Source organism: Betta splendens, chromosome 2, assembly GCF_900634795.4.
Source record: "Betta splendens chromosome 2, fBetSpl5.4, whole genome shotgun sequence".
In the NCBI taxonomy this organism is placed as follows: domain Eukaryota; kingdom Metazoa; phylum Chordata; class Actinopteri; order Anabantiformes; family Osphronemidae; genus Betta; species Betta splendens.
The window spans coordinates 21,932,929-21,956,441 of NC_040882.2; the positions used below are offsets into that span (position 1 = coordinate 21,932,929).

The following is a 23,513-nucleotide window of genomic DNA, read 5'->3' on the forward strand; positions in this document are numbered from 1 at the left end:
TTGCACAAAGTTAGAACAAACATCTGGCATTTACATCAGGAACGAACCTACTGGACCACGTTGTGTTGCCGACAGTTATTCGGTTTTTACTTTCAGTTTCTTCTACTGATTTCATAGAATCCACCTGGTTTAAGGTGTAGTTTTTAATTCATAGCTTGTTTGATTTCCTGTCATTATGTTCAGCAGTGACAGCAAAATAAAAAATTAATATGTAATGAATTTCTTTTTACACTAAAAGCTAAAGCTAATAATAAATTCTTCACAGTACTAAAATAGGTTTGTATTGTGTTTCTGCATTAATGTAAAGGCTATGTAACTATTTTTTCATTGTAAAATATTATAAAATTAATCAATTTAACATTATTCTGTGACACGTCCTGACAACATGAATGCATCACTCGATCACGGTGTCAGACACTTATAGCGTGATTTTCCCACACGCCGTGAACGCAGCATACTACTAAGCGAAAGAGAAAGTCTTCAGTCTTACGATAAAACCGGGCAGACAAGAGACAAATGCTGAACCTAACAAGTGAAGGTGAGCTCATGCTTCTGCACTTCATCTGTTTTATACATGTTTATGTAATAGCAGCCTAATGTGTAATTCATTTATATCCAACAACAGACTGCTGACGTGCAAATCTCAGTGTGATATAAGAGAATAAATATGGACTTTAAAAACGGTAAACGTGCTGCTGTTCAGATGATCCAGATCTGGTATAAATGCAGTGTTTTATGCTTATGAACAGTCTTCTCTCATCAGATGTTAACGCTGGTGGTTTATTAAACCAAGGAGACACTTGTTACCTGAACAATGTGAAGCAGGAGCTGTTCCAAGGCTTCAGAGAAGCTGTGGAGAGGTCTGTTCCACAGTCCAACATCTACATGTGTGAGAGCATTTCTGGGTCTGACTCTGTGTTCTGTTCAGACACAACACCTGCATGGATCGACACCTTAAAGACCTGTTTGATGAGCTGCAGCGTCGCACACCCAGCACCAACACAATCCTAAACAAGCTGGGCATCGACAGAGGTACAGGATCAGCAGAACAGCGTCAGCATCACGTCTGCTGATCAGAGTCCTGTGGATGTGGGTCCTGAACCACACACAATCAGCATTTGACTGAATGAGCTCATTGGTCGCTCTGCTCCTGTTTCCTCAGTGTGGGAACAACAAGACGCTGCTGAGTTCTACGTAAAGATCTTAAGTCAAACCAGTGAAGATGCTTCACAGGTAAAAGCATCACTAACGTCAAACAGTCGCTCAGATCCAAACTAAAACTTATCAGTGTCTGTGTTTTGTTTGCAGATCTTCCACGGAGCATTGACACATACGACCATATGTCATAATCCTCAGTGTGGAGCACAGAAACCTGCAGACTCACGTTTCTGGCATCTTCCTCTCTCATTGAATGATTCCCACAGTGAAGAATATCAAGTGGTGAGAATCTGACGGTCTGTGAACTAAACACATGGTGTCAAACAGACCAAAGACTAATGTAAAGAACCATCAGCGTGATGTTGGGTCAGAACCATTACTCTTTACTTAGTTACTCTTTACCTTGTACAGATAAACAGCCGCCACCATCGCTGTGTAATGAAACCTAGACTTGATGACCATCATTAGCAGATGGTTGCATTGAACGTATGATCTCAGTCTGATGCACAAAGTGAAGTTCATTATTAAAGACAAACTCCAGTTGTGGTGCTGGTGTCAGTAATGTGGTTACGTGTCAGTAAAAGTTAGTGTCTCAGGTTTATCCAGCCACTAATTGTCACTTATAACAGTGTATGTTTCATAGTTTCCATTTGTCACATACTATTAAGAGATTGACTTACTAGCAGATGTTGTTCATGAGTTTAATGTTTAAACTGTTGAACTGAGTTTTTACATCAGTTAGTCTCTCCTGTCTCTCTGCCCCATCATAACTTGTATCATGACTCCTCTCTGAACCTGAGGCATTTCCTTATTGAAGAACCCAATCTAGATACACGTTTATTGCCAGTAATTATCACAGTCTTTGTTCACTGTGATGCTGAAAGCTGACTTGCTTTATGGACTGTTCACCTTCACAGTGTAATTACTGCCACTGTGTCATTTATGGTGTTTATGTTATAAAGACTGGTTCTGGAGTTTGGTCTTGACCCCAATCTGTCACTGGCTGCTGTTTAAAACCCTCCTCTTTATCAGATATTTATTGATATTCGTGCCAATTAAGCCGGTCAGTGATTCAGTGCCTGAGCTGATTCCAGCTGTCAGTGACATCAGTGTGTTTTTCAGGTGAACGGCATCAGGGAGTTTTTCAGAGATTCTCATTTCAGTGGACTGGACCAGATGTACTGTGAGGAGTGTGATGACAAAGTGGACGCGACTGTTGTGAGTGATCACAGCGTGTCTGATGCACCAACATTAACAGTGTTTATTAATGTTCATAATTTAATAAGCAGCTGATGACAACATATTAAATCATGTTTATGTGTTTGCTTCAGACATGTGAAGTGAAGCATCATCCAGAGGTTTTAGTTCTGCTGCTGAAGAGGTTTGACTTTGACTATCGTTACATGAGATACGTCAAAAACAACCGCGCTGTGATTGTTCCTGTCACTCTGAACCTCCCAGAGGTACTTATACTGTTTGTTTACAGCATCTTTATTCTTCTGGTCCTAAAGCCTGTGATGTCTATTGGTCCATCAGAACCAGACCTATGAGCTCTATGCTGTGGTGGATCACGCTGGTGATCTCAGAGGTGGACATTATGATGCAACGATCAAGTCTCAGGACGACGATCGATGGTACAACTTCAATGACGGCATCGTCTCGTTGGTAAAACTGATCAGCTTCACTCTGACGATGCTGATAATTGTTGGTCCACATCAGTGTTTCAGGATGTTTTAATCTCCTTTTCATCCACAGCTCAGTTACCAGCCGTTACAGGTGGATCGCACTGAGAGGCAGGTTTTTATCTGTTGGTTTTTAACACATACATGATCCTGAATAGAAAAACAACATTCTAGCTCTTCTCTCGTCTCCATTCAGGTCCCACAGCGCGTATCTTCTATTCTACAGGAAACAGACAAGTAAAGGACAAACGTTTCCTTCATGTTCAAACACAGTTTAACAAACACATCAAACTGATACTTACTTTATATCTTTTATGTAGGTGTGACACCAGGTGGACGACAGACCTCAGGTCAGAAACAGGATGTGTCTTCTACATGTTCAAACTGTTTGGTCAGTTGTTACAATGTCTTCAGTTTTCCTTCATGATGCTTTTTCTCCTCATTAGCTCCTATATATCACGGTTTATTGAACCAAGGAGCCACATGTTACCTGAACAGTTTGCTGCAGGTGCTGTTCATGACCAGAGAGTTCAGAGAAGCTGTGGACCGGTTTGTTATATGAAGTCAGTCATGACTGATTAAACCCCGCACATTTGTCTGTCTGACCCTTTGTGTGTTTGGTTCAGGTACATCATGACTCTTAGAGTCTTGCTTAGAGACTTACACAGACACACAGTCGACGCCTGTGACATCATAACCAAGCTGCTCACCACAGGTACAGTATCAGCTGATACAACAGGCCTGATGCAAACACACAACAGGACATGAACTGTCCTGTTTTAAGATCTATTGTTTCCTGTCACTGAAGGGTTTAACACAGTCAGACGTTTGTTAAGTGTTTTATATTTTTACAGTGTTATGTCATAAACACAGCTCGTGTTGATTTCTGCTCCTCTCTCTGTCAGTGTTTGAACCACAGGAAGCTGCTGAGGACGTCCAGAGGATCTCTTTTCCCAACATGCATCAGGCTTCACAGGTAAAACATGGCTGACATTAAAACCAGTCTGTTAAACTAGAAGAAAGACGCAACTGGTTCATCATCTGTGTTTGTGTTTCAGTCCCAGACCAGATGTTGTAAATGTGAGACAGGGAGAAGCAGAGAATCACCACTTTGGCATCTTCCTCTCACACTGATGGATTCAAACAGTGAAGAATATAGTTTGGTAAAACGACGACAATGCGATATGCAAAAAACATTTTCATCATTCAGAGCAGTGTTGTATCTAATGCTTCCACCAAAAACTAGATTTTTCAATAACCTTCAAACATTGAGGACAAACTGAGTCTGTGCTCATTAATAATCAATCAGAACAAACCAGTTTCTTGTTTTACTTTAACACTAGTGTGTTTTCAGGAGGACGGACTGAAGCAGTCTCTCACTGACCAGGTGTCCTGTGAACGGTGCTGTTCCACAATTGATGTCATCACTGTGAGTGATAATAAGGTTTCAGATTCATGTTCAATAATGTGACAGATGCAAACAGTCTAATAATAAATATCATGTTTTTCTGGTAGAAATGTGAGGTGAAGCATCATCCAGAGGTTTTAGTTCTGCTGCTGAAGAGGTTTGACTTTAACAATAGTAACATAACGTTTGTCAAAAACAACCGAGCTGTGAAGATTACTCGCACTTTACAGATGTCAGAGGTAAATGTTTATGTAAATATTAATATTTTATCTTGTTTCTTCTTGTGTGATTTTAATGTTTGTGGCCTTTATTGATCAGAACCAGACGTATGAGCTTTATGCTGTCGTGGATCATGTGGGTGAACTCAAAGATGGACATCATGCAGTGATCGCGTCTCTTAATGATGGTCGATGGTACAACTACCATAATAACACACACTTATCGGTGAGACTGATCAGCTTCATTAAAATAATAGAAACCAGTCAGATGTTCAGCACACGGTTGTTTACACATGTTTGTAACGTTTGTTTCCTTGTTGTTTGTGGGGTTCCAGCCGTTCCAGCACGGTGACACTGAGATGTACGTTTTCATCTGTTTGCTTTTCACCATTTTCAGTATTATTGATGAATTATTATTAATATAAATGTCTCGTCACTCGTCTCCCACTAGTTCCCAGACGGTTCATCTTCTTTTCTACAGGAGACAAGAAAGTAAGAGATTTAACCACATGTTCAGTAGCACATCAACAAGATTAAACTCTCACTGCTCTACTTTCATGAATTAACATTTAAGTGTGTCTTTCAGCTGCAGATACTTTCAGTCAGGACACCAGGGAGGTGTTCACTTGTGAAGGTGTTCTTCCTGCTACAAGTGACACCAACCAGAGTCCATGTACTGAGACTATCAGACAGAAAGAAGAGTTTAAAGAAGCTGTAGAAGACGGTGAAGACGCTGCAGAAACTGGTTCTACTGGTGAAAACAAAGAAACACAATATATAGAGGATCAGGACAGTGGCGCTGATGTCAGACACCGTGAACCACACAGTGAGGAGGACAGAGATGGAAACAAGACAGATGGGCTGGAAATAATGAGACACGATGATGAAAACAGGAGGAGAATTGGAAAAACTGATGAACTGACAAATAAAGCAGACACAGTAACTAAAGACGAGAGAAGAGAGGATCAGGATGATGAAGGTGTAGATGACAAAACACTACATGATCAGGATTTAGATCTTGAAGGAGCAGATGTTATTAGACTGAAGATCAGACAATGTGTGGACTCCACAGAATTAAAGTCCACAGATAATGAATCAGACGTGCTGCCCCATGAAGGTATCCTGCCTGCTACCAGTGACACCAACCAGAGTACACATACGGAGACTATGAGACAGAAGGAAGAGTTTAAAGAAGCTGTAGAAGATGGTGACAAAGCTGCAGAGACTGTTTCTACTGGTCAAAATAAAGAAACACAAATCACAGTCTGTGTTGAGCCAACAGTGCCTGAAGCTCGTGTCTGTAATGTAGAGGATCAGGACAGTGTAGCTGATGTCAGACAACGTGAACCACACAGTGAGGAGGACAGAGATGGAAACAAGACAGATGAGCAGGAAATAATGAGACACAATGATGAAAACGGGAGGAGAATCAGAGAAACTGACGACCTGACAGATAAAACAGACACAGTAGTAACTGAAGACACGAGAGCCGAGGATCAGGATGTTAAAGGTGTAGATGATAATAATGATCGGAGAGGAGTGATGAATGAACAGACTGTAGATAATGAAGAGTCAGAAAACCTTGACACAGAACATCAGGTCAGTGAAGGAGCAAATGTTGTTAGACTGAAGATCAGACAATGTGTGGACAACAGAGACTCCACATCCACAGATAGTGAATATGAACCAGAAAGTCAAAATTATCATGTTAAGAAAAAACAGAAACTTGGAGATAATAGAGGACTTGATGTTACATCCCAAAACAAATCAAATCGTAATAATAAGTGTGAAAGAGAAAACAGTGATTGTATTACTGTGCATAGTGGGGAAAAAAGTGATGTTGGAGATGGACGAAGTAGAGGAATGTCAGGTAGATCCAGTGATGGAGGTGTTGATGATCACAGAATGCAGAAGCAACAGGAAATGAAACATAAACATATTCAGTACAATCAGGAAAAAGAAGATAAAAAGAAAAGAAAAAAAGTTCATGATAGAACCAGAGAGCATGATTTTCCTAGTAAAGAAGGATCAGCAGATGGCAGAAGACACATTAACAGCGACGGCAGTGATGCACAATATTTATCGTGCAGCATGGAGGGAGGTGTGATGACAAGTGAAGACCGGTCACAGCAACACATCATTGACATGACTGAAAAGGCAAGAACAGAAAAGGTAGAGGAACCTTCACACGGCTGCAAGAACAGAAGGGAACAGAAAGACGTTCAACCTGATCTGGAGACAGACACTTTAACACAAGCTGTCGACAGTTCAAACCTGAAGGAGCCAGAAACAAGTCAGAAAACCAGAAGAGACACAGGCAAGAGAGAGGAGACAGAAAGGATGAGTCCTTTAAATGAAGAAAAACACGATGTACAAATGGAAGCAGCTGGAAAAGAACAGGCAGGTAAACAAAGGAGGGAGAGAGGAGGAAGGTGCTGGTGGCTGAGGAAGTGGATAAATTCACAAAAAAAGGGAAAAAAGATGAGAAAAAACGAACAAAACAAAGAAGATGATAAAGAGAAGTCAGCAGGAGGCAGAGAGAACAATGACAGTGACAAGGCAGATCCACAGATACGTCTGTTTTACAGTGCAAATGGAAATGTGTTGGAAATGAAAGGCCAGTCAGAGAAACGGAGAGGTAAGAAAAAGAAATGTTGTTTCCAAACAAAGAGGACGAGAACAGAAATAGTGGAGGACACGTCACATGACAGCAAGAAACACAGAGAAAACACAGAGTCAGGTGAAAAAAGACATGAGAACAGAGGACGGTTTAAAGTCAGGAATCCGTTGAAGCCTCAAAAGAAGGTGGCTCCTCAAAACAGTGAGGAGGGTTCTGACGGGGAAGGGAGTTTAATGGGAGGCAGAGGAGGAATGGAGAACAACGACAGTGAGAAACAAAGGAAGACTTCCCGTTGGCGGTGTATCTGTTGTATCTGTGGGACGTGTTGAGAATAACAGTTTATAAGGAGTTGGTTCCTTCACTGAGATGTTACTGTTGACGTATTGCTACGGACGCAGGCAGTAAATACAAGTTTATGTACTTAAAGCAGCTCGATCTCTGCTTCAGTCACAGGATATAATGTGTCGATGTCAACATGTATGTAAAAACAAATTATTTATTATATTTCTTTGTTTTATTACCTGTAATGAATGTAGTGAACATAAATCAATCGTGCTGGTTGTCATGGCTGGAATCATATGTGTGACTGAATACAGTTAATAATATTGTATATCATAATAAATATTTTCTTTTGACATCTTTAAAAAAGTCCCTTTCATTTTGTTATTTCAGATTTGCTTTTAATTATTTTATTGTCAATTGAAGGCCCAGAGCTTCAATAACAGGTGTATCATTTAAATGGTTCTTCACACAAGAGACAGTTATCTGTCTTATCAATGATTACACTTTGTTTCCCTGTAAAGTACTGAGTCTCACAAGGCTTGGTATTATGGGCCACTGCTCTCAGCTCAACACTAACAGAATTCCAGAATCATAACTGATGAAGCATATACAGTACTTTTACAGTATATACAAATCCACTGTTTAAACAATTTAATTTAAACCTCTCTAAGAATCCTGGTTTGTGTTAGACAGTAACTTTTTCACTGAAGCTATTATGCAAATCTTTTAATCGGCTCCAGACTGAAATGAAATGAAACTGAAAAATGAGCTGGGAGCCTTCAGATAGTGGAGACATGTCACTTGCACGTCTGCTTCAGCCTCCATGTTGTTCCCACCGCAGTGAAGGCAGCGCTTGAGCAAGTGAAAGTGAAAATAGTTTTTTTCTGTTATCGGTTGTATTCACAGACTCAAAGCTACTATTAAATGATGGGAAGAATCCGTGGGAATTCACAGAAATGATGCATTTTAGGACAAACGGTAGTGTCTGTATTTCTACCAAACTGCCTAACAATCAGAATGCAGGTGATTTATTTTACGAGCTGTTAAACTGAAACTTCCTGTGCGCGTGGGGGAGGTTAGAATGACTGGTAAGACATGCTTTTCCTCCACACTGGAGCAAAGGTCCACCTGCAGGTTGCAGTTCACTGACTCTATTCTCATCTCCAGCAGCTGTTCAGCACCACGGCCTGAGGAACCAAGGAGCCACATGTTACCTGAACAGTGTGCTGCAGGTTCTGTTCATGACCAGAGAGTTCAGAGAAGCTGTGGACAGGTTGGTTCCATCGACCGTAAACAACACGTTTTATGTGCAGTAACATTAGAGTAACATTAAACCACTGTTTCTGTGAACTTCCTTCAGGCACACACATTATCTGGACCGACATCTTGGAGACTTGTTTAATGAGTTGCAGCGACACACAACCTTCACTCATACGCTCACACACCAGCTGAGCATCAGAGGTGCAGTAGAACACGTCAGCAGAGAGAACTGTGTCCTACCTTTGAGACAATGCAGATCATTGTCTGTCACTCAGTAAAACTGAAGTAGTTTCCTGCTCCTGTCTCATCAGTGTGGGAACAAGAAGATGCTGCTGAATACTTTGTGGAGATTGTAACTAGGAGCAGCCCTGAAGCTTCACAGGTAACAACATCTAATCATAAATGTACAATAAGGGAGTGTGTCAGTCCTGGACTATGTTTGTGAAGCATGGTTAGCATGTAGCTAATCAGAAGCTTTATGTGGTTGCATCATTACAGGGGAGAAGAAAAATGTTATCACACTTTCCTTCTTGGAGATTTAAACAAAACTATCTCCATTCTAATTCTTATTTTTCTCGGTTTTGTGTTTTCAGATCTTCCGTGGACAGTTAATACACAAGACCAAATGTTCAAAATGTAACACAGTGAAAAAAACAGAACCACATTTCTGGCTTCTTCCTCTTGCACTGATGGATTCAAACAGCAAAACATATAGTGTGGTAAGAATCTGAACCTGAACAACACCTGTTGTGTTTCTATATTTATAATATAGTTAAACAATAACATTATATACTCTTTGCAGACATATATATATATACTGTAGTTGATCTTATCATCTGAGGCAACATTTACAAAGTCACAGCCTGTTTTGCTGAGGTCCCCAGACGTGTTCCTGACCTTCTCATCTCTGTTCCTGCTGGATTATTCCAAACTTTATATTTCTCTTAACTTTTACCCTCTGGCCTAGAAGACTCTAATATTTTGTCTGCAGCTATGAGACCTTACATGTGTAACTGTGACTGGAGAGGCTGCACATGGAAGTGATATCAGTGTGTTTTTCAGGTGGACGGCATCAGGGAGTTTTTCAGAGATTCTCATTTCCGTGGACTGGACCAGATGTACTGTGAGGAGTGTGATGACAAAGTGGACGCGACTGTTGTGAGTGGTCACAATGTTCCTGAATAAAAGCAAGCTTCAGGTGTTCATCATATAACAGGTGATACTAACTGTGTTTGCTTCAGACATGTGAAGTGAAGCATCATCCAGAGGTTTTAGTTCTGCTGCTGAAGAGGTTTGACTTTGACTATCACTACATGAGATACGTCAAAAGCCACCAAGCTGTGGATGTAAACCTCTCTCTCCACATTCCAGAGGTGGGTTTACTGCTGGTTTATGTCATGCATGTCAGACCTGTACACCTGACATCTCCTTCATATCAGAACCAGACATATGAGCTGTATGCGGCCGTAGACCACGTTGGTGATCTCAGAGGTGGACATTACACTGCAACTATTAAGAACCAGGATGAGGATCAATGGTACAACTTTAATGACGAAAGGGTCACACGGGTAAGACCACTCACGCTTACTACAGGGTCACGTGTTTCCAATCAACAACTCCGTGTTTAAATCGTATAATGTTTGCTTTTTTGTTGAACAGATTCGACCAATTCGGCTTGAAAAGTATGTTTTTACCTCTTTTATAATTTACTGAATATGAACAATATAATAATTAACAATAATTATTGTTACTTTATTTTATTTCACACCAGAACCAAGAATGCTTATCTTCTTTTCTACAAGAAAAAACAAAAGATGTCCGATGCACCAAAAGAATGTGAAATTATAAAAATTGAAAACCAATGTAGATACATGAAAAACGGGACATTTACACCAAAAAATATGTGTTTATTGTTTCGTGTAGTCATTATTCTCAGCATTGTTGTCGTGACTCTGTCTAGAACTTGAACTCTACTGTATCTTATAAATAAGTTAGATATGGTATAACTGATTTATGAGTTTTATGCCTTGTCTAACCTGTACTGGTCAATAATGATTGTTTCATCTATGAATTCCTGAATCCTGTTGATTGAATCTAATTAAATAAAATCAAATCTACAGTATTTGTTGAATTTAAACCACATAACAATCAGTAATTTATATTTGTGTGGAGGCATATTATTGTTAATATATTATATAAATGTTCATAATATTGGATGCTGATTACAGTGTTACATAAATTATAATGTAACGTGATTATTTTACTACAACCCTGACAAATGGGAGCTGCATATTTCTGTTTTAATGGTTTGATTGTAAGTATATAACTCATCAGAGAATTCAGGATTAACTCCATTAAAGATCTCATCTGCTCATCGTTGTTAATGTCATTTAGATACACGTTTCCTTTGTCTCACAAATGCTTCCAAATCCACAGATGTGTGTTATCATGTATCATGTGAATCTAAATTGAAACTTAATGGGTTAATACGTACAATATTACAGAATATTTACCGTCAACTGCTTCTGGGGCCCCTGAGCGTGACAACAAGAACGCACCAAGATTCCAATGTAAGGTTGGAACATGATAATTGGAAAACGACACACGGCAAAGCTCCAAATTCACGCGAAACTTGTAGCCAACAGACATTTGTCTCCTCGCGCTTCCCGTAGCAGGTCAGCTCCTCGCCAACATGGCTGCCATCAGGAGCGGGGTGACACCGAGGTGGTTAGCACGAAGTTTCCTAAGACAGACGGGAAAACCGAGCCGAGGCAGTCACCAGCTTTCAGACATTTGGAACCAGGTAGGTCATATTTACAGTTTTACATTTTGCACCCATCGATGCTTCTGAAATAGACACAAAGCGGCTAACGCGGTAGCCGGTTAGCATCCTCACTGCGCACTTAGTGGATGTTCTACGTGACTTTGACAGCAGCAGCCTCTGCAAAGATATTAATGTTACATTTAAAGTATCAACAGACCGGTGTATTAAAACACAACTGCTGAAATATATTTTAACATCATGAAATGTATCTGATAAAAAATGTACGTATATACCGTCTGTGCCCACACATACACACATAGCATGTAAATGCTAATACTGACACTGTCAGCAGGTTGTCAACATACAACACCACTGTCATTTTCCTGAATTATTATTATTATTATTATAATATATTAAGTTGATGGCTTTGTCCCAGGGTTAATGCGAGTTTATACCCAAACTAACCAATGTATTGTATTGTAATGTAATCTGCTGTGTTCCTAACGGCCACTAGATGTCATCATATCTGCTTAAAGTCCTCCATAAATAGACATTTTATATTGCAAAGACATTTTGATCAATTCAGAATATTTAGTCATTAAGAAGGGTTGTGTGAGCGGCAGTTTTCCATAAGTTCACCTGAAAACACGACTACAACCCTGAACAGTACATGACATTAGCTTATAGTGTAAATTCTGAATGGCTCTTGTTTCTAAACAGCGTTTGCTTCAGAGATCCCAACTTCACACAGTGTTTGAGAGCCACACTCCTGCCACCAGGACTCTGCTGGGCCGCAGACATCATGGGAAGTTCATTTGGGTGAATGCTATGGCAGCCAGACATAACAGCTCACAGGTGAGATGCTGTATGAGACACTGTAGTCTGAGCTTAGATTTCGGTCTTCACTTAGTGTTGAAAGGTATTGATTCCTCGTATTAGTGCAAACGACATCAGCTGTTGTGTGGACACTAAACATTACCTACAGTAATTGTAATGTAATAAATAATTTTATATGGATATTTCAGATCCTTCCTGAGGATGGTTCCATAGCTTCGGTGGTGAAATCATCATCTGCGTCTCTGGCTGCTGATCCAACCCCTATCATCACACAACCAATCACTGATCAGGTAGCTGAGCACTGAGCTGATATAGAAATCCTCGGTCACCTCTGTTTCTTTCTCATTTACGCTCCAACATCATGATGCTATTTTTACTGATAATTTCAGATCTCCGTTGAAACCATTTCAGCTGCAGCATCAGTTCTAAACAGTTCTGCTCCTCCTCCGCTTTTGGATTCCTCCCCAGAGCTCTTGTCTGCTGACCCTGCTACAGTTATAACACAGCCAATCATTGAGCAGGTGGCTGATGTTGCACCTACCGCAGTAGAGGTTCTTCAGGCTGTGACTGCAGAACCCAGTCTAGCAGAGCTCGGACTTGCTGGTTACACACCAGTAGGACTGATCCAAAACTTGTTAGAGTTCATGCACATCGATCTTGGTTTGCCCTGGTGGGGGGCCATCGTTGCAGGTGAGCACATAGTAACGTTCAAGATGAGTGGAATTACATATAGGTAGTCAAGACAGTTTAGATAGCAAAGTTGTCTATACATTAAAGGCTTGAATTTACAATTCTCTTCTATTGTCAGCATCACTAATAATTCATGGCATTCTGTTTTTTTCCCCACACAGGAACGGTGATTGCTCGTTTAGCTGTGTTTCCAGTCATTGTGAAGGGTCAGAGGGAGGCAGCCAAGCTGAACAACGTGCTGCCTGCCATGACCAAACTTACCAACAAGATGAATGAGGCCAAACAGAGCGGAAACAAATTTGAGTGTAAATTTTCTCCTCTCTCCTCTCTTAACATAAACATGTTTCTGTATCTAGTCTAATCATCTTTTACAAGATTTTTTTTATGATGCAGTTGCTCAAGCCTACTCTGAGCTGAACCTGTTCCAGAAGAAGCATGATGTGAATCCTCTCAGAGGCTTCCTAGTACCTTTGGTACAGGTCAGTTTATCAGTTCTTTATTTTTTAAATATTTAATTTGAGCTTGTTTAGAAAAATATCAGAGAATCCACTGAGTAAGTGTTTGATTGCAGTCATTTTGATCAGAATCATGTAGATGTAAAAATATCTTTGGTACAATTAAAGTACGTCTCGCTGCTTATGGTCTGATCAGAATTAATCACTCGTGCTTCTGCTCCCCCAGGCACCAGTTTTCATCTCCTTCTTCATCGCCCTGAGGAAGATGGCCTACCTGCCGGTGCCCAGCATGCAGACAGGAGGCACGCTCTGGTTTCTAGACCTAACGGCATCAGATCCCTTTTATATTTTACCTCTGGCCGTCACTGGAACCATGTTCTGCATTCTGGAGGTTCTTACTTAACCTGTTGGAAAGAACAGAGAGACAGTAGAACGTTAGAAAATTCAGTTTCAATTCAATTCTGTGATGTTTTTTTCTGTTTCAGTTGGGAGCCGAGTCGGGTGTTGACAACCCAAATCTGCGGGCAATGAAGACTGTGTTTCGAATCATGCCCCTAGTCATCCTCCCACTAACCATCAACTTCCCCACGGTCAGTCTGACATTCATTCAGTGTTTTTTTTTCTTGTTTAGTTGGTTGAACCGCACATGCCATATTCACTGTCTAAAGGTATTTCCACTTAAACCTTCAGGCAGTGTTTACCTACTGGATGACCTCCAACTGCTTCTCTCTGGGTCAAGTCGCTCTGCTCAGACATCCTCTGGTCAGAAAAAAACTAGGAATCCCAGACAGGATCAATCATCCGAGCTCTGCCCTGCCCCAAAATGAGGGCTTCATCGCAAGCATGAAGAAGGGTTAGTGAACATGGGCTGATCAGGACAAACGGACCGACTGTTCATGTATATGTTCATGTAAGAAATTAATCTAGATGTCGCTTTGTCTTTGTCCAGGATGGAAAAATGCTCAACTGGCTAGTCAGCTGGAAGAAAGAGAGCGAAGGATCAAAGGTCACCTGGACCTTGCAGCTAAAGGTCAGTTCTGAGACTGTTTTTATAAGTAAAGGGACAACAAAAATTTTGATAAAGTAATAGAAATGTACAATAGTTCATTGTACTATTTAAAAAATATATTGAATTGTTCAATATTTCATAGGCTTTTAGTTTAATTAGTAGTTTTTGAAAACACTATATAGCTCATCTGTCTCAGAAAAAGAAATTAGTTCCAGGAATCCTTTCAAGAAATATTGTATTAGGAATTATCGTATTTTATTATGTGATTTTTTTTTTTTCATCCGTTTTATGTAAGCAGAAACACTTTTTTTGGTGTTTTTCTGAATGAACGGCTCACCTTAGCCATAAAATGTACATGCACATTGTGGGGACTAGGTGGCGCTGTTGTCGCTCTTATTTCTTTGCTGTCTTGTAGCTCTACAGAGCATAATGGAAGAACATTTTTTTTTTATTCACAGGTCCACTGAGGCAAACCTTTACCCACAACCCCTTACATCAGACGCCTCCTGTGGGTGCAGCACAAGGTAAAGACAAGACAGCCGGTGGGAAATTGAGGCCCTGGAAGGACACAATTGTATAGACGGCTTCATCCTAAAATGAGCTGTGTATATATTTATGGAGCAGATTCTCTGGGTCTGAGAGTTGTGGTAATGTTTTATTCTAATTAAAATTTAAACTTTGCCTCACAACTATCACTTTGGTGTCAGTGTTGTTTTTTTTGAGCTTGTGTTATCAAACATACAGAAAATCTACCTTTACTAGAAACAACTTTAAAGCCAGTGGGGGAGAGAAATGACAGTGGGTTTGTGTTGTCCACAAGTAATTTTATTATAAATACATTTGCAGCTCATATCTTTTGTATTTAAAAGTGTTTTAAAGTCAGACGCTGCCTAAAAAAGTAGATTTGTTTAAAAATAGCCCTTCACTTCTTAGACCTTGCAGCCGACAGTAGAAAACATTTGTATAAACCTTTTCTTCAATGAACGGGTCTCATCTCCTTAAATAATGATAATCTCAAGGTAGTTTCTATATTCCGTAGTCCACTTAAATGAACCAAAATTATCTTTTGTGTAATTTCACTTACAATATGTCTTGCAACATAAATTAAATAATCTTATGAACAGTTGTGTATTGAAATCAGTTTTTCTCAGGAGTGCATTAAAATGTTCTCAGTCAGCTTGAGTCCATCTGCCACCAGGCATCCAGCAGCCTTCATTCGTATATGAGCATTATCACCAGGGTGATGATTGACGTGTTGGAGATGGTTCCAGCTCGAGTGTTCGTCCGTGAGACAGCCATGAGCCAGATGGAGTTTAGGTTGAGCCTCTGTTTGTGCGTCTGTGTGTCTTCTGCCAGATGTCAACAACGAATGTTGCTACTGAACTTTGTCCTCGTCCATTTCGGTCAGAACAGAGTAGCACACCTTCTGAATCAGCACGCCGGACTTGGCTGGAAGACGTGGAGAAATTTATTTACGATTTTAATGGTTCTCTATTGTGCTGTAACCAGTTGCACTTTATTTAGACTGGTTTATATTAACACTTAATTCCACATGTTAAGATGAATGCGTCCTCTCACCGATGAAGCTCCGTAGCCACAGCGGCCTCTTGTGTGCAGGCGTGTAGCAGCAGAGGAAGTAGACGGGAACGCCTGAGAGGGCGATGCCCACGCCGATCAGCGAGTTGATGGTGTCGCTGTAGAGCGGCACCACCACCAGGAAGACGGTGAGCAGGCAGAAGACGATGGGGTACACGAGGCTGAGCTGTAGGAGGCACCGGGCCACAGTTAGATTCTCCATTAATGCGACAACGTACTATTATGACCTTTCACAGAATTACCTTCAATGGTCGCTTCCTGTCCGGCTGCTTCCAGCGCAGATACAGCTGCCCCAGAATGGACAGGCCCACAAAGAGCCAGTAGCTGAAGCTGTAGTAGTTTATCAGCCTGAAGACGTCTTCCACACACAGGTAGATCAGCGCCATGACGCCCTGCAGAGGCACGAAGACGCAACATGAGCGCGGGAATCAATGAAAACGGAAACAGAGAGGATGTCGGGAGGTGACTGACGTTGAAGAGCAGGGCGGGGATGGGGGTGAAGCGGTGGACGTGGATCATGCACAGGTAGTCGGGCAGGTGACCTTCTCTGGAGCCCACGAAGAACAGCCTTCAGAGGTGAACATACACAGGAAGTGGGATTTATATAATGTGTGATGCAGAATTAACATAATGTGATCATTAAAAGGTAGGAACACTGACCTGGAAGCAGCCAGGATGGAGGCGTTGAGTCCTCCGAAGCAGGAAAGAGCCACAGCCAGAGGAATAGTCCAGTTCATCACACCAAACACCTGGTCTGCAAAGGTCTGCAAAGGCAGAGGGGAGGAGGCTTTACAGGCTGTTGGCACATAATCAGATCTCAGGTCAGATCTGTCAGCACAACTCACCACAGCTACAGCCTCACTGTCCAGGATGGCGTTGATGGGGAGGATGGTGTAGTAAGCCACGTTGGTCAGGATGTAGATCACTGTGACCACAGGCATGGAGATGGCGATGGCCAGTGGCAGGTTCCTGTAATTCACACCAGCAGCAGAGATGGAGGAGGATCATCAGAAGCTCAGGTCAGAGCTGGGTGACCCGTGGGATGAGGACAACATGCGGCTGACTGTCAGATAACCTGTCTGAGTACTGTTTGTTCCAACCGCATGTGAAGGCTTGTTTCAGCTGATGTGTGCATCAATCACAGTGAAAATCTCAAAGCTTCACTCCCACACACATATTTCAATTTGGTTTTACAGTCATCAGCCATATCAGCTTCACTGGTTCCTCATTCCTCTGTATTGTTCACTCATACATGTTAGTCATTACTTTTGATCACTTGTGTCAGACATTCATGGTCCTCAGAGCACTAAGCACCAACATCAGCGTGTCAGTCAGTGGGTGCTTATTTCCAGTAGCTCAGTCACTGCACTAAAGGAACTAACACATGTTTGTAAACCAGCCTTCTCACCTCTCTGGGTTCTTGATTTCCTCTGTGACGAAGTTGAGTGTGTCCCATCCCGAGTAGGAGAACAGAGCCGAGTACAAGGCCAGAGCGATGTTACCTGGATCCTGAGACGAGCCTTCAAACAAGCCCTCGAAGTTTTGAGTGTGACCTGGAAAACACCAAAGCAATTAGTCCATTTAATTATGACAGTATTAAATTATTTAAAATAATTTCCTAGTTTCAAGGCCAGCAGCTCATTTATTGTTTTGTTTTTGGGTTAGTGGTGGACTGAGCACCTTGTCCTATTTTGACCAGGCCAGTGATGATGACGGCGATGAGCGCTATGACTTTAGCATAGGTGAAGATGTCCTGCACTCTGGTTCCCCACTTCACATAAGCGCAGTTCACAAAGGTCAGCAGGCCTGCGGAGACACATAAACGTGATCATAAATATGCAAACGCATGAGTCACGCACGCGAGTACAGGGCTCGGTCCCGTGGGGGCGCTTGCTTTGTCTGCCAGCGTATTTCCGTGCGACACTTGGGCTGAATTAAGGAAACGCTGCTGCTGACTCAAGCAGACTGTCCTGTTGTTGTTCAGGCGAGGAAACAGCTGAGTGCAGCACATAGAAGCAGCACACACACAGTTACTGCCGTGGGGTGTAAAAGCGTTGTGAAACCTCTGATCTGATGACCTTGTGTATTTCTTCTTGAAGTCAGTGATTTATGGCTGTTTTCTCCTTCTGACAACAAGTGATCTCAGCTTCTTTCTTCATTGAATTCTTTCACTTTGAGCATTGATGTCCTTGGAAAACATGTTTTTGTGCTTCTCCCCCTGTGGCTTGTCTCAGCTTGACCTCGTATCAGCATGCGATCCCTCATAGTCCATACATGTGGCGATAGCGAGGCACAGGACGTACGTCCATTTGTTCTGAAAGATGTGGCTGCTTTGCTGTAATCACAGTCTCTCGTTCAAAACCCTTCTCACCGTCGTAGCGCTTCCTGTTTGTTTCTATCATATCCACCTATCGCTGCTCACCAACATCCACATCTCTCCATTGACGACCCCCAGATTACATCCTCCCCCTCCTCAGCGCTGGCCGCCCGGACACCTCCAGACGCAGCCAGGACCAACCATAACACTATCACCTTCCACCGCATTGACAGGTGGAGGATCACAACAGGCCCCGTCCCCACAGGGGGCTCGGTCAAAGCACCACCTGAGGTGGAGGCGGCGGCTGACGGGCGCTGGAGGAGCAGGCTGAGGTGTGGCGTGTTGACAGAGAAAGGTGAGAAGGGTGGGAGGTGGGGGAGAGCGCATGGTGTGTGTCTGTGTGGCCCAGATGTTAAACAGACAACCCACGAATTCACCGAGCGGTAACTCCGTATCCCAGCTGGTCAGTTAATGTGTAACTGGGTAAGAAGATCTGAGAAAAGCATCACGGAATTTTATTCCTTCTGTGTATTTGTGATGTCATAAATGATCTTAAGTGAGCTGATAGTTTAGTTACAAAAACATTAAAGCAGTGGTGAAGCAACTAAATTAGGATGTTCATTTAAAAATATCAAATACGGATGAAAAACCCTGATTCGTGTGAAGTGATTTGAGTTGTAGACAAATATATGTCATTATTACAGGTATATATATTATACTTACAGTTCAACATACTGGGATATGATATAAAGGCAGAATTCTAATTTACTATAGTTGATTAATTAATAAACTATTAATGTTTATTGGACTAACTTTCCTTAAAGCAAAAATTGTAGATAAAAGATATAAAAAAGTTAAAGTTTATAAAAATTACTTTTACTTAGTACAGCGTGACTAAAGATGAGACCTAATTTAACCCTAATTATTTGTTACATGGAGAGAATAGTCTTTCGCTGAGAGCGTGGGCCTCAGGTCAGAGTCTCACCGCAGTCAGGGCTTTATCTTACAGCTATCAGCACTTTCAGTCCTCAGAGCACAAGTTATCGGCGCGTAGCAGCGTGTCATATTTATGAATGACTGTAGCAGCTAAGTGAAGCCAGTAAACAGCTCGTCTGCTGTTTCAGGCTCAGGTCGGTGCTTCGGGAAGTTCCCGATGAACTCATTTAGTCAGGTTCGCTTCCACACAAAACGGGCACCGCTACGCTTAGAAGGAGCCTCTCGCTGTTCCCAGGTCAGTAACAGCGGTTACACCCCATGACTGAGATTAACTCGTGGCTTTTTCCATTACTCCTCCTCAATTCCTCTTTCATCTCAGCCTCTGCTTGCGGCCGCTGAGCTCAGCTGTCATGTCACCATTTTTCACTTCTCCAGTCTCTGAGGCTCACGTGACGGGTCTCGCATGCGGAACCCGCTGCGTTTGTGACACGCGCTCGTGACGATTCGCCCACTCATTACAGTCACACGCTGGCATACTCACATATGCAGGCGGCGGCCAGCAGCCGGTTGGCCAGGTACGGAGCCACGCAGGTGGGGAAGATGGGCTGCATCATGTAGTTGGAGAAGGTGATGGCGATGACGGCCTGGCTGGTCGGCTCGATGATCAGCAGCGACGTCCACAGCCGGATGAAGGCCAGGAAGCCGCCGAAGGCCTCCAGGATGTAGGCGTAGGACGCCCCCGACTTGGTGATGGTGGTGCCCAGCTCCGCGTAGCACAGGGCGCCGAACACGGAGAAGATGCCGCCGATGGTCCACACCACCAGCGAGAGGCCGTAGGAGGCGCTGTGGATGAGGACGCCCTTGGGCGAGACGAAGATGCCGGAGCCGATCATGTTGCCCACGATCAGGCACACGCCGTTGACCAGCGAGATCTCCTTCTTCAGCTTCATGGACTCCTGGGAGCCGCCGGGCTTGAGAGGCGGAGGGCCGCCGTTGGTCGCCTCCTGCGTCGCTACGGGGCTGTGGGACGCCATCGTTCGGGTTCGGCGCTTTTTGAGCGAATTAGTGTTTAAGTGTTTCAATAAGCAAATTTCAGTGAAAAGTCGTTGGAGTGAGACCGGAGATTCAAGCCCTTCCCTCGGTTATCTGGGGTCCTGTCCTGTCATCTGTGGAGGCGACACACAAGGCCATATTAGGGATGCTGTTACCATGGAGACGTGTTTGTCATCCAGTGAGCATCAAGTCAAACCAAATCACATTTACATGCCAGCGGCGCCAATGTGGGACCAAGCGTGCAACAGACACGCGCAACAGGCCGCTGGCGTGGACACCGTGGCACGCGAGGAGGGTTTGGTGGATCGGCCGCCATTAGACGGCGCCGCAAATAGCCTTTTAAGGTTGAGTGTATTGACAGAGAGAGAGAGAGAGAGAGAGAGGGAGAGAGAGGAGCAAACACACCACATGCCTGAAAACACCAGCTTCTGTAGTGAGCGTGAGCTGGAGGGAAGAGTCGGTGGGTCAGACTGCCGGACGCCCACCGGCATGGTCCACCTCCACGCATGGATTCTGAGTGTGTCAGCACAGCGGCTGGTCACATGGCTTCCAAAGTTCAGGATCATCAGCGTGAATAGCCCTTAATGACGCCACATGTTCGTTCTCTTTTCCGCATCAATGAGCTCAGCGGGTTAATGTCGCGCTGCGCTAATAGGCAATAAAATGCTTAAACTGACTTTCAATTCAATAAAGTGTTGATGCCGTTTTGAATGGATAGATAAACTATATCAAGAACTTGAAACTAAAATCAGTCTGCCAAAATAACATGAATATTATCAATCAACATCTGCCTTAAGGTGAAAATGTGACTGTTTGTGGAGTAAAGTGATTATAGGTAAATATAGAAGCTCTACGTGGCAGAAATGCTTAGATAGACCAAATACATGACTAATACATGTTAGAAGCGAGTCAGGACAGTGAGATGACCTCCTACCGACACGCTCAAGGCCAAACTCACACTCAGACAGATTGAAGAGGTTACGGACAAAAGCAGCAGACGCTGAGATTCCCTGGGACGATCGCTCACCTTGACTCTCCAGCCGCAGGTCAGCAACGCGTGGCTTCATTCACAGAGTGACTGCGGGAGAAGGAGAAGCACAGCAGCCTGAGTGTCCCAGCATGTGATCAAATGCAGCCCAGAGGCGAGGCTAAAAACTAGTACAAGGTCCAAATCCTGCTGAGAAATACTCCCCAGTGCGTTACTCAAGGCTGCATCCTTGTCAGCGACTCCATTCAGCTCAGCTACAACATGAGCATTTATTATCATGATGATGACTGGCTTTGTGAGCGTTAGATCTGGGTCTGAAAGCTGAGAATCAGCTGGAGGCTGTGTCCAGCTCCCTTTAAATGTTATTGTGCCCACTTTAATAAAGTCAAACATATACAATCCTATTTTTACTCAACCCATCAGACTTGAATGGAAAAGTCTCCCAACTAATTAGGCAGAGGTCTCACTCGACCTGGCTCCAGTGATGCGTTTAGCAGAGCTAAACGGCAATCAGGCACACGTGGAATGACATTACGGGTTAATAAATGACGGCTACGCCGCCCCGGTGCCGTAAACCGGGCCATAACTGTCCTGGCCGCCTCTGTCGCGTGCATTAGTCACCAGGAAAAACGAGGCTGGGCAAATACCGAGCAGCACAAGCAGCTGTTTCAGAGCAACTCACCTCAGAACGGGTCCGAGCCCAGTTCGGATCCTCCTGCTTGTCCAAAGCAGCAGCAGGAGTTTTCACGTGTTGGGCTTAGTTCTCCATCTCTTCTCGCCGCTTCATGGCTGCATTTGGCCTCAGTTCCGTGTAATTGAGAAGCGCGTCTTCCTGCTGCGTCTTTGCTCGTCTGCGCCCATCAGCTGATGAACTTGAGGGCTTTATGTACCTCTGGTTACTACCAAGGAAACGAGTCAAACGCAGCAGAGAGGAGGAGGGGGGGGGGGGTTTCCTTACATTGTGTCAACTGAGTAAGTGTCGCCTAGAAATGGTGGGTTTTTAATTAAATTACCGCATGTGTCATCAGAGAGTAACTGCGCTGTTTAAGGAAATTACGCAAATTAACGTCTATTGTTCTAATTACAGAGCTCACTTAAATGAGTGAGTGTAAATTCACTAATTGATGCTGATTCGGGCTTTAATAAACGCAAATATAACAGCCTTTGTTCAAAGTGATCCTCATTTAGTGTGAAAGCAATTCGCCTAAATTACAATCAGTAAACATTTTAGAAGTTTGATTACTTTTAGTTATTTTTCACACGGTTGTTTGAATATTTAAAATAACCATAACACATTTATACTCACTCATGTATCACTCACATTAGTCAGAGTTGACTGTCAGTGTTCCTCTACAACACAGAAAACTATATTTTATTGAAAGTCTTCAAAGTGAAACAGACCTTGTCACATTGAATAGAGCTGTGATCACACAGTAAACAAGTGTCTCCCTCTAGTGGTTTCTGCCAATGCGCAGCGACGTGGATCCGGCTCAACCATGAACTCTCGTCAAATGTACATCACTACTTTTTTATAATGTCTGTTGACATAAATCAGTCAGTAATTTCATTTTTAAACACTTCCTTTTGTCCTGTTCTGGTTCATAGTTGATAAGTTAAATAGCAGCTATGACGAGTGAGCCCAGATGATGAGCCCCAAGCGACGCCTTTGTCTTTATTGATTGCTCGTGGTTGAATATGCAGTTGACTGCTACCTTTGGCTCCGTCCTCAGTGATTGATGTGTCCAGGGAGTTGATTAAATGTTTACTGATTAGTGATGAATGGGTTACATGAGATCAATGTCTAAAGCAGCAGCACCACACCTGTGGACCTTTGTACTCATCCCCACCTCTTTGTTTCCTTCTCAACTGAGAACTATTAAAATGACTTTCTTTTGTCTTTTTGTTTTTTTGATTGAGACACGTCCCTGTCGCTTCAGGAACGCTTGTGGACAAACTTCTCACACATGGCTCCTTTCACTCCTTTTGTCCTGCTCTCTGCCCTGGGCATTCTTTTCCTTGGTTACCAGTTGTCATGGTTTCAGGAGCCCCTGTAGGCTGAAAACTGGAGGGATTAAAGGCGGCCATTTTGGGGACAGCTGGGCCAGGTTGGTCCCTGTTGCCCCCTGTCCCGCTCCCAGTCACTCTGGGGGGAAGAGGGGTGGCATTGTGTGAGGATTAGAGCTTCCTGTGTGTCAGCTCATTACACGGGGTGGGAGGCGGGGGGAGGCTGCAGGGGTGAG

The 23,513-nt window shown here is 43.0% G+C and overlaps 4 protein-coding genes across 9 annotated transcripts; 3 read left to right on the forward strand and 1 right to left on the reverse strand.

The window, feature by feature from the left end:
• Positions 1–142: 142 nt before the first annotated feature.
• LOC114851138 (dentin sialophosphoprotein-like) lies at positions 143–7,734 on the forward strand. 2 transcript variants are annotated; one of them, XM_029142729.3, is made up of 22 exons: positions 143–538; positions 626–683; positions 764–860; positions 929–1,032; positions 1,163–1,233; positions 1,309–1,440; positions 2,281–2,376; positions 2,490–2,621; positions 2,695–2,823; positions 2,914–2,951; positions 3,037–3,077; positions 3,161–3,190; positions 3,287–3,389; positions 3,467–3,555; positions 3,746–3,816; positions 3,899–4,003; positions 4,195–4,269; positions 4,356–4,487; positions 4,567–4,692; positions 4,802–4,827; positions 4,918–4,958; positions 5,053–7,734. In XM_029142729.3, exons 2-22 carry the CDS (start codon positions 668–670, stop codon positions 7,413–7,415), a joined length of 4,017 nt encoding a protein of 1,338 aa, XP_028998562.1. In that variant the 5' UTR covers positions 143–538; positions 626–667; the 3' UTR covers positions 7,416–7,734. The 2 variants fall into 2 exon arrangements, with proteins under 2 accessions (XP_028998562.1, XP_028998563.1); XM_029142730.3 differs by having other exon boundaries at positions 5,059–7,734.
• Positions 7,735–8,216: 482 nt separating this feature from the next.
• Positions 8,217–11,000, forward strand: LOC114851139 (ubiquitin carboxyl-terminal hydrolase 47-like). Of its 4 annotated transcripts, none has more exons than XM_029142733.3 (10): positions 8,217–8,456; positions 8,536–8,641; positions 8,729–8,829; positions 8,940–9,010; positions 9,222–9,347; positions 9,691–9,786; positions 9,870–10,001; positions 10,068–10,196; positions 10,288–10,310; positions 10,400–11,000. In XM_029142733.3, the coding sequence occupies exons 1-10, from the start codon at positions 8,450–8,452 to the stop codon at positions 10,593–10,595; spliced, it is 987 nt and encodes a 328-aa protein (XP_028998566.1). In that variant the 5' UTR covers positions 8,217–8,449; the 3' UTR covers positions 10,596–11,000. The 4 variants fall into 4 exon arrangements, with proteins under 4 accessions (XP_028998566.1, XP_040925677.1, XP_055362346.1 ...); XM_041069743.2 differs by having other exon boundaries at positions 8,218–8,456; positions 8,539–8,641; XM_055506371.1 differs by having other exon boundaries at positions 8,254–8,346.
• A 274-nt stretch (positions 11,001–11,274) lies between these two features.
• Positions 11,275–15,078, forward strand: oxa1l (OXA1L mitochondrial inner membrane protein). The gene is made up of 11 exons (XM_029135750.3): positions 11,275–11,431; positions 12,113–12,247; positions 12,418–12,519; positions 12,619–12,919; positions 13,081–13,224; positions 13,313–13,398; positions 13,601–13,765; positions 13,860–13,964; positions 14,065–14,227; positions 14,324–14,404; positions 14,842–15,078. Exons 1-11 carry the CDS (start codon positions 11,321–11,323, stop codon positions 14,961–14,963), a joined length of 1,515 nt encoding a protein of 504 aa, XP_028991583.1. The 5' UTR covers positions 11,275–11,320; the 3' UTR covers positions 14,964–15,078.
• Positions 15,079–15,201: 123 nt separating this feature from the next.
• On the reverse strand, positions 15,202–22,160 carry slc7a7 (solute carrier family 7 member 7). 2 transcript variants are annotated; one of them, XM_029135763.3, is made up of 11 exons: positions 21,956–22,160; positions 21,313–21,363; positions 19,774–20,398; positions 17,660–17,785; positions 17,388–17,532; positions 16,825–16,948; positions 16,640–16,743; positions 16,451–16,547; positions 16,222–16,371; positions 15,962–16,145; positions 15,202–15,832 (listed from the first exon to the last, which is right to left on the reverse strand). In XM_029135763.3, exons 3-11 carry the CDS (start codon positions 20,264–20,266, stop codon positions 15,759–15,761), a joined length of 1,497 nt encoding a protein of 498 aa, XP_028991596.1. In that variant the 5' UTR covers positions 20,267–20,398; positions 21,313–21,363; positions 21,956–22,160; the 3' UTR covers positions 15,202–15,758. The 2 variants fall into 2 exon arrangements, with proteins under 2 accessions (XP_028991596.1, XP_055361436.1); XM_055505461.1 differs by lacking the exons at positions 21,313–21,363; positions 21,956–22,160 and adding an exon at positions 20,496–21,082.
• Positions 22,161–23,513: the final 1,353 nt, after the last annotated feature.

Bases quoted from the DNA above. Each gene is read 5' to 3' on its own strand.
- LOC114851138 (XM_029142729.3), top strand. The intron at 3,078-3,160 runs GTAAAGGACAAA...TCTTTTATGTAG, and splicing joins ATTCTACAGGAAACAGACAA to GTGTGACACCAGGTGGACGA. The intron at 4,828-4,917 runs GTACGTTTTCAT...GTCTCCCACTAG, and splicing joins CAGCACGGTGACACTGAGAT to TTCCCAGACGGTTCATCTTC.
- LOC114851139 (XM_055506371.1), top strand. From the start codon at position 8,325: ATGATGCATTTTAGGACAAACG. The intron at 8,347-8,535 runs GTAGTGTCTGTA...TCTCATCTCCAG, and splicing joins GATGCATTTTAGGACAAACG to CAGCTGTTCAGCACCACGGC. The intron at 8,642-8,728 runs GTTGGTTCCATC...AACTTCCTTCAG, and splicing joins TTCAGAGAAGCTGTGGACAG to GCACACACATTATCTGGACC.
- oxa1l (XM_029135750.3), top strand. From the start codon at position 11,321: ATGGCTGCCATCAGGAGCGGGGTGACACCGAGGTGGTTAGCACGAAGT. The intron at 11,432-12,112 runs GTAGGTCATATT...GTTTCTAAACAG, and splicing joins TTTCAGACATTTGGAACCAG to CGTTTGCTTCAGAGATCCCA. The intron at 13,965-14,064 runs GTCAGTCTGACA...TTAAACCTTCAG, and splicing joins TAACCATCAACTTCCCCACG to GCAGTGTTTACCTACTGGAT.
- slc7a7 (XM_029135763.3), bottom strand. From the start codon at position 20,266: ATGGCGTCCCACAGCCCCGTAGCGACGCAGGAGGCGACCAACGGCGGC. The intron at 17,533-17,659 runs GTGCTCAGTCCA...GGTGTTTTCCAG, and splicing joins CCTGGTCAAAATAGGACAAG to GTCACACTCAAAACTTCGAG. The intron at 15,833-15,961 runs GTGAGAGGACGC...CACGTCTTCCAG, and splicing joins GTGGCTACGGAGCTTCATCG to CCAAGTCCGGCGTGCTGATT.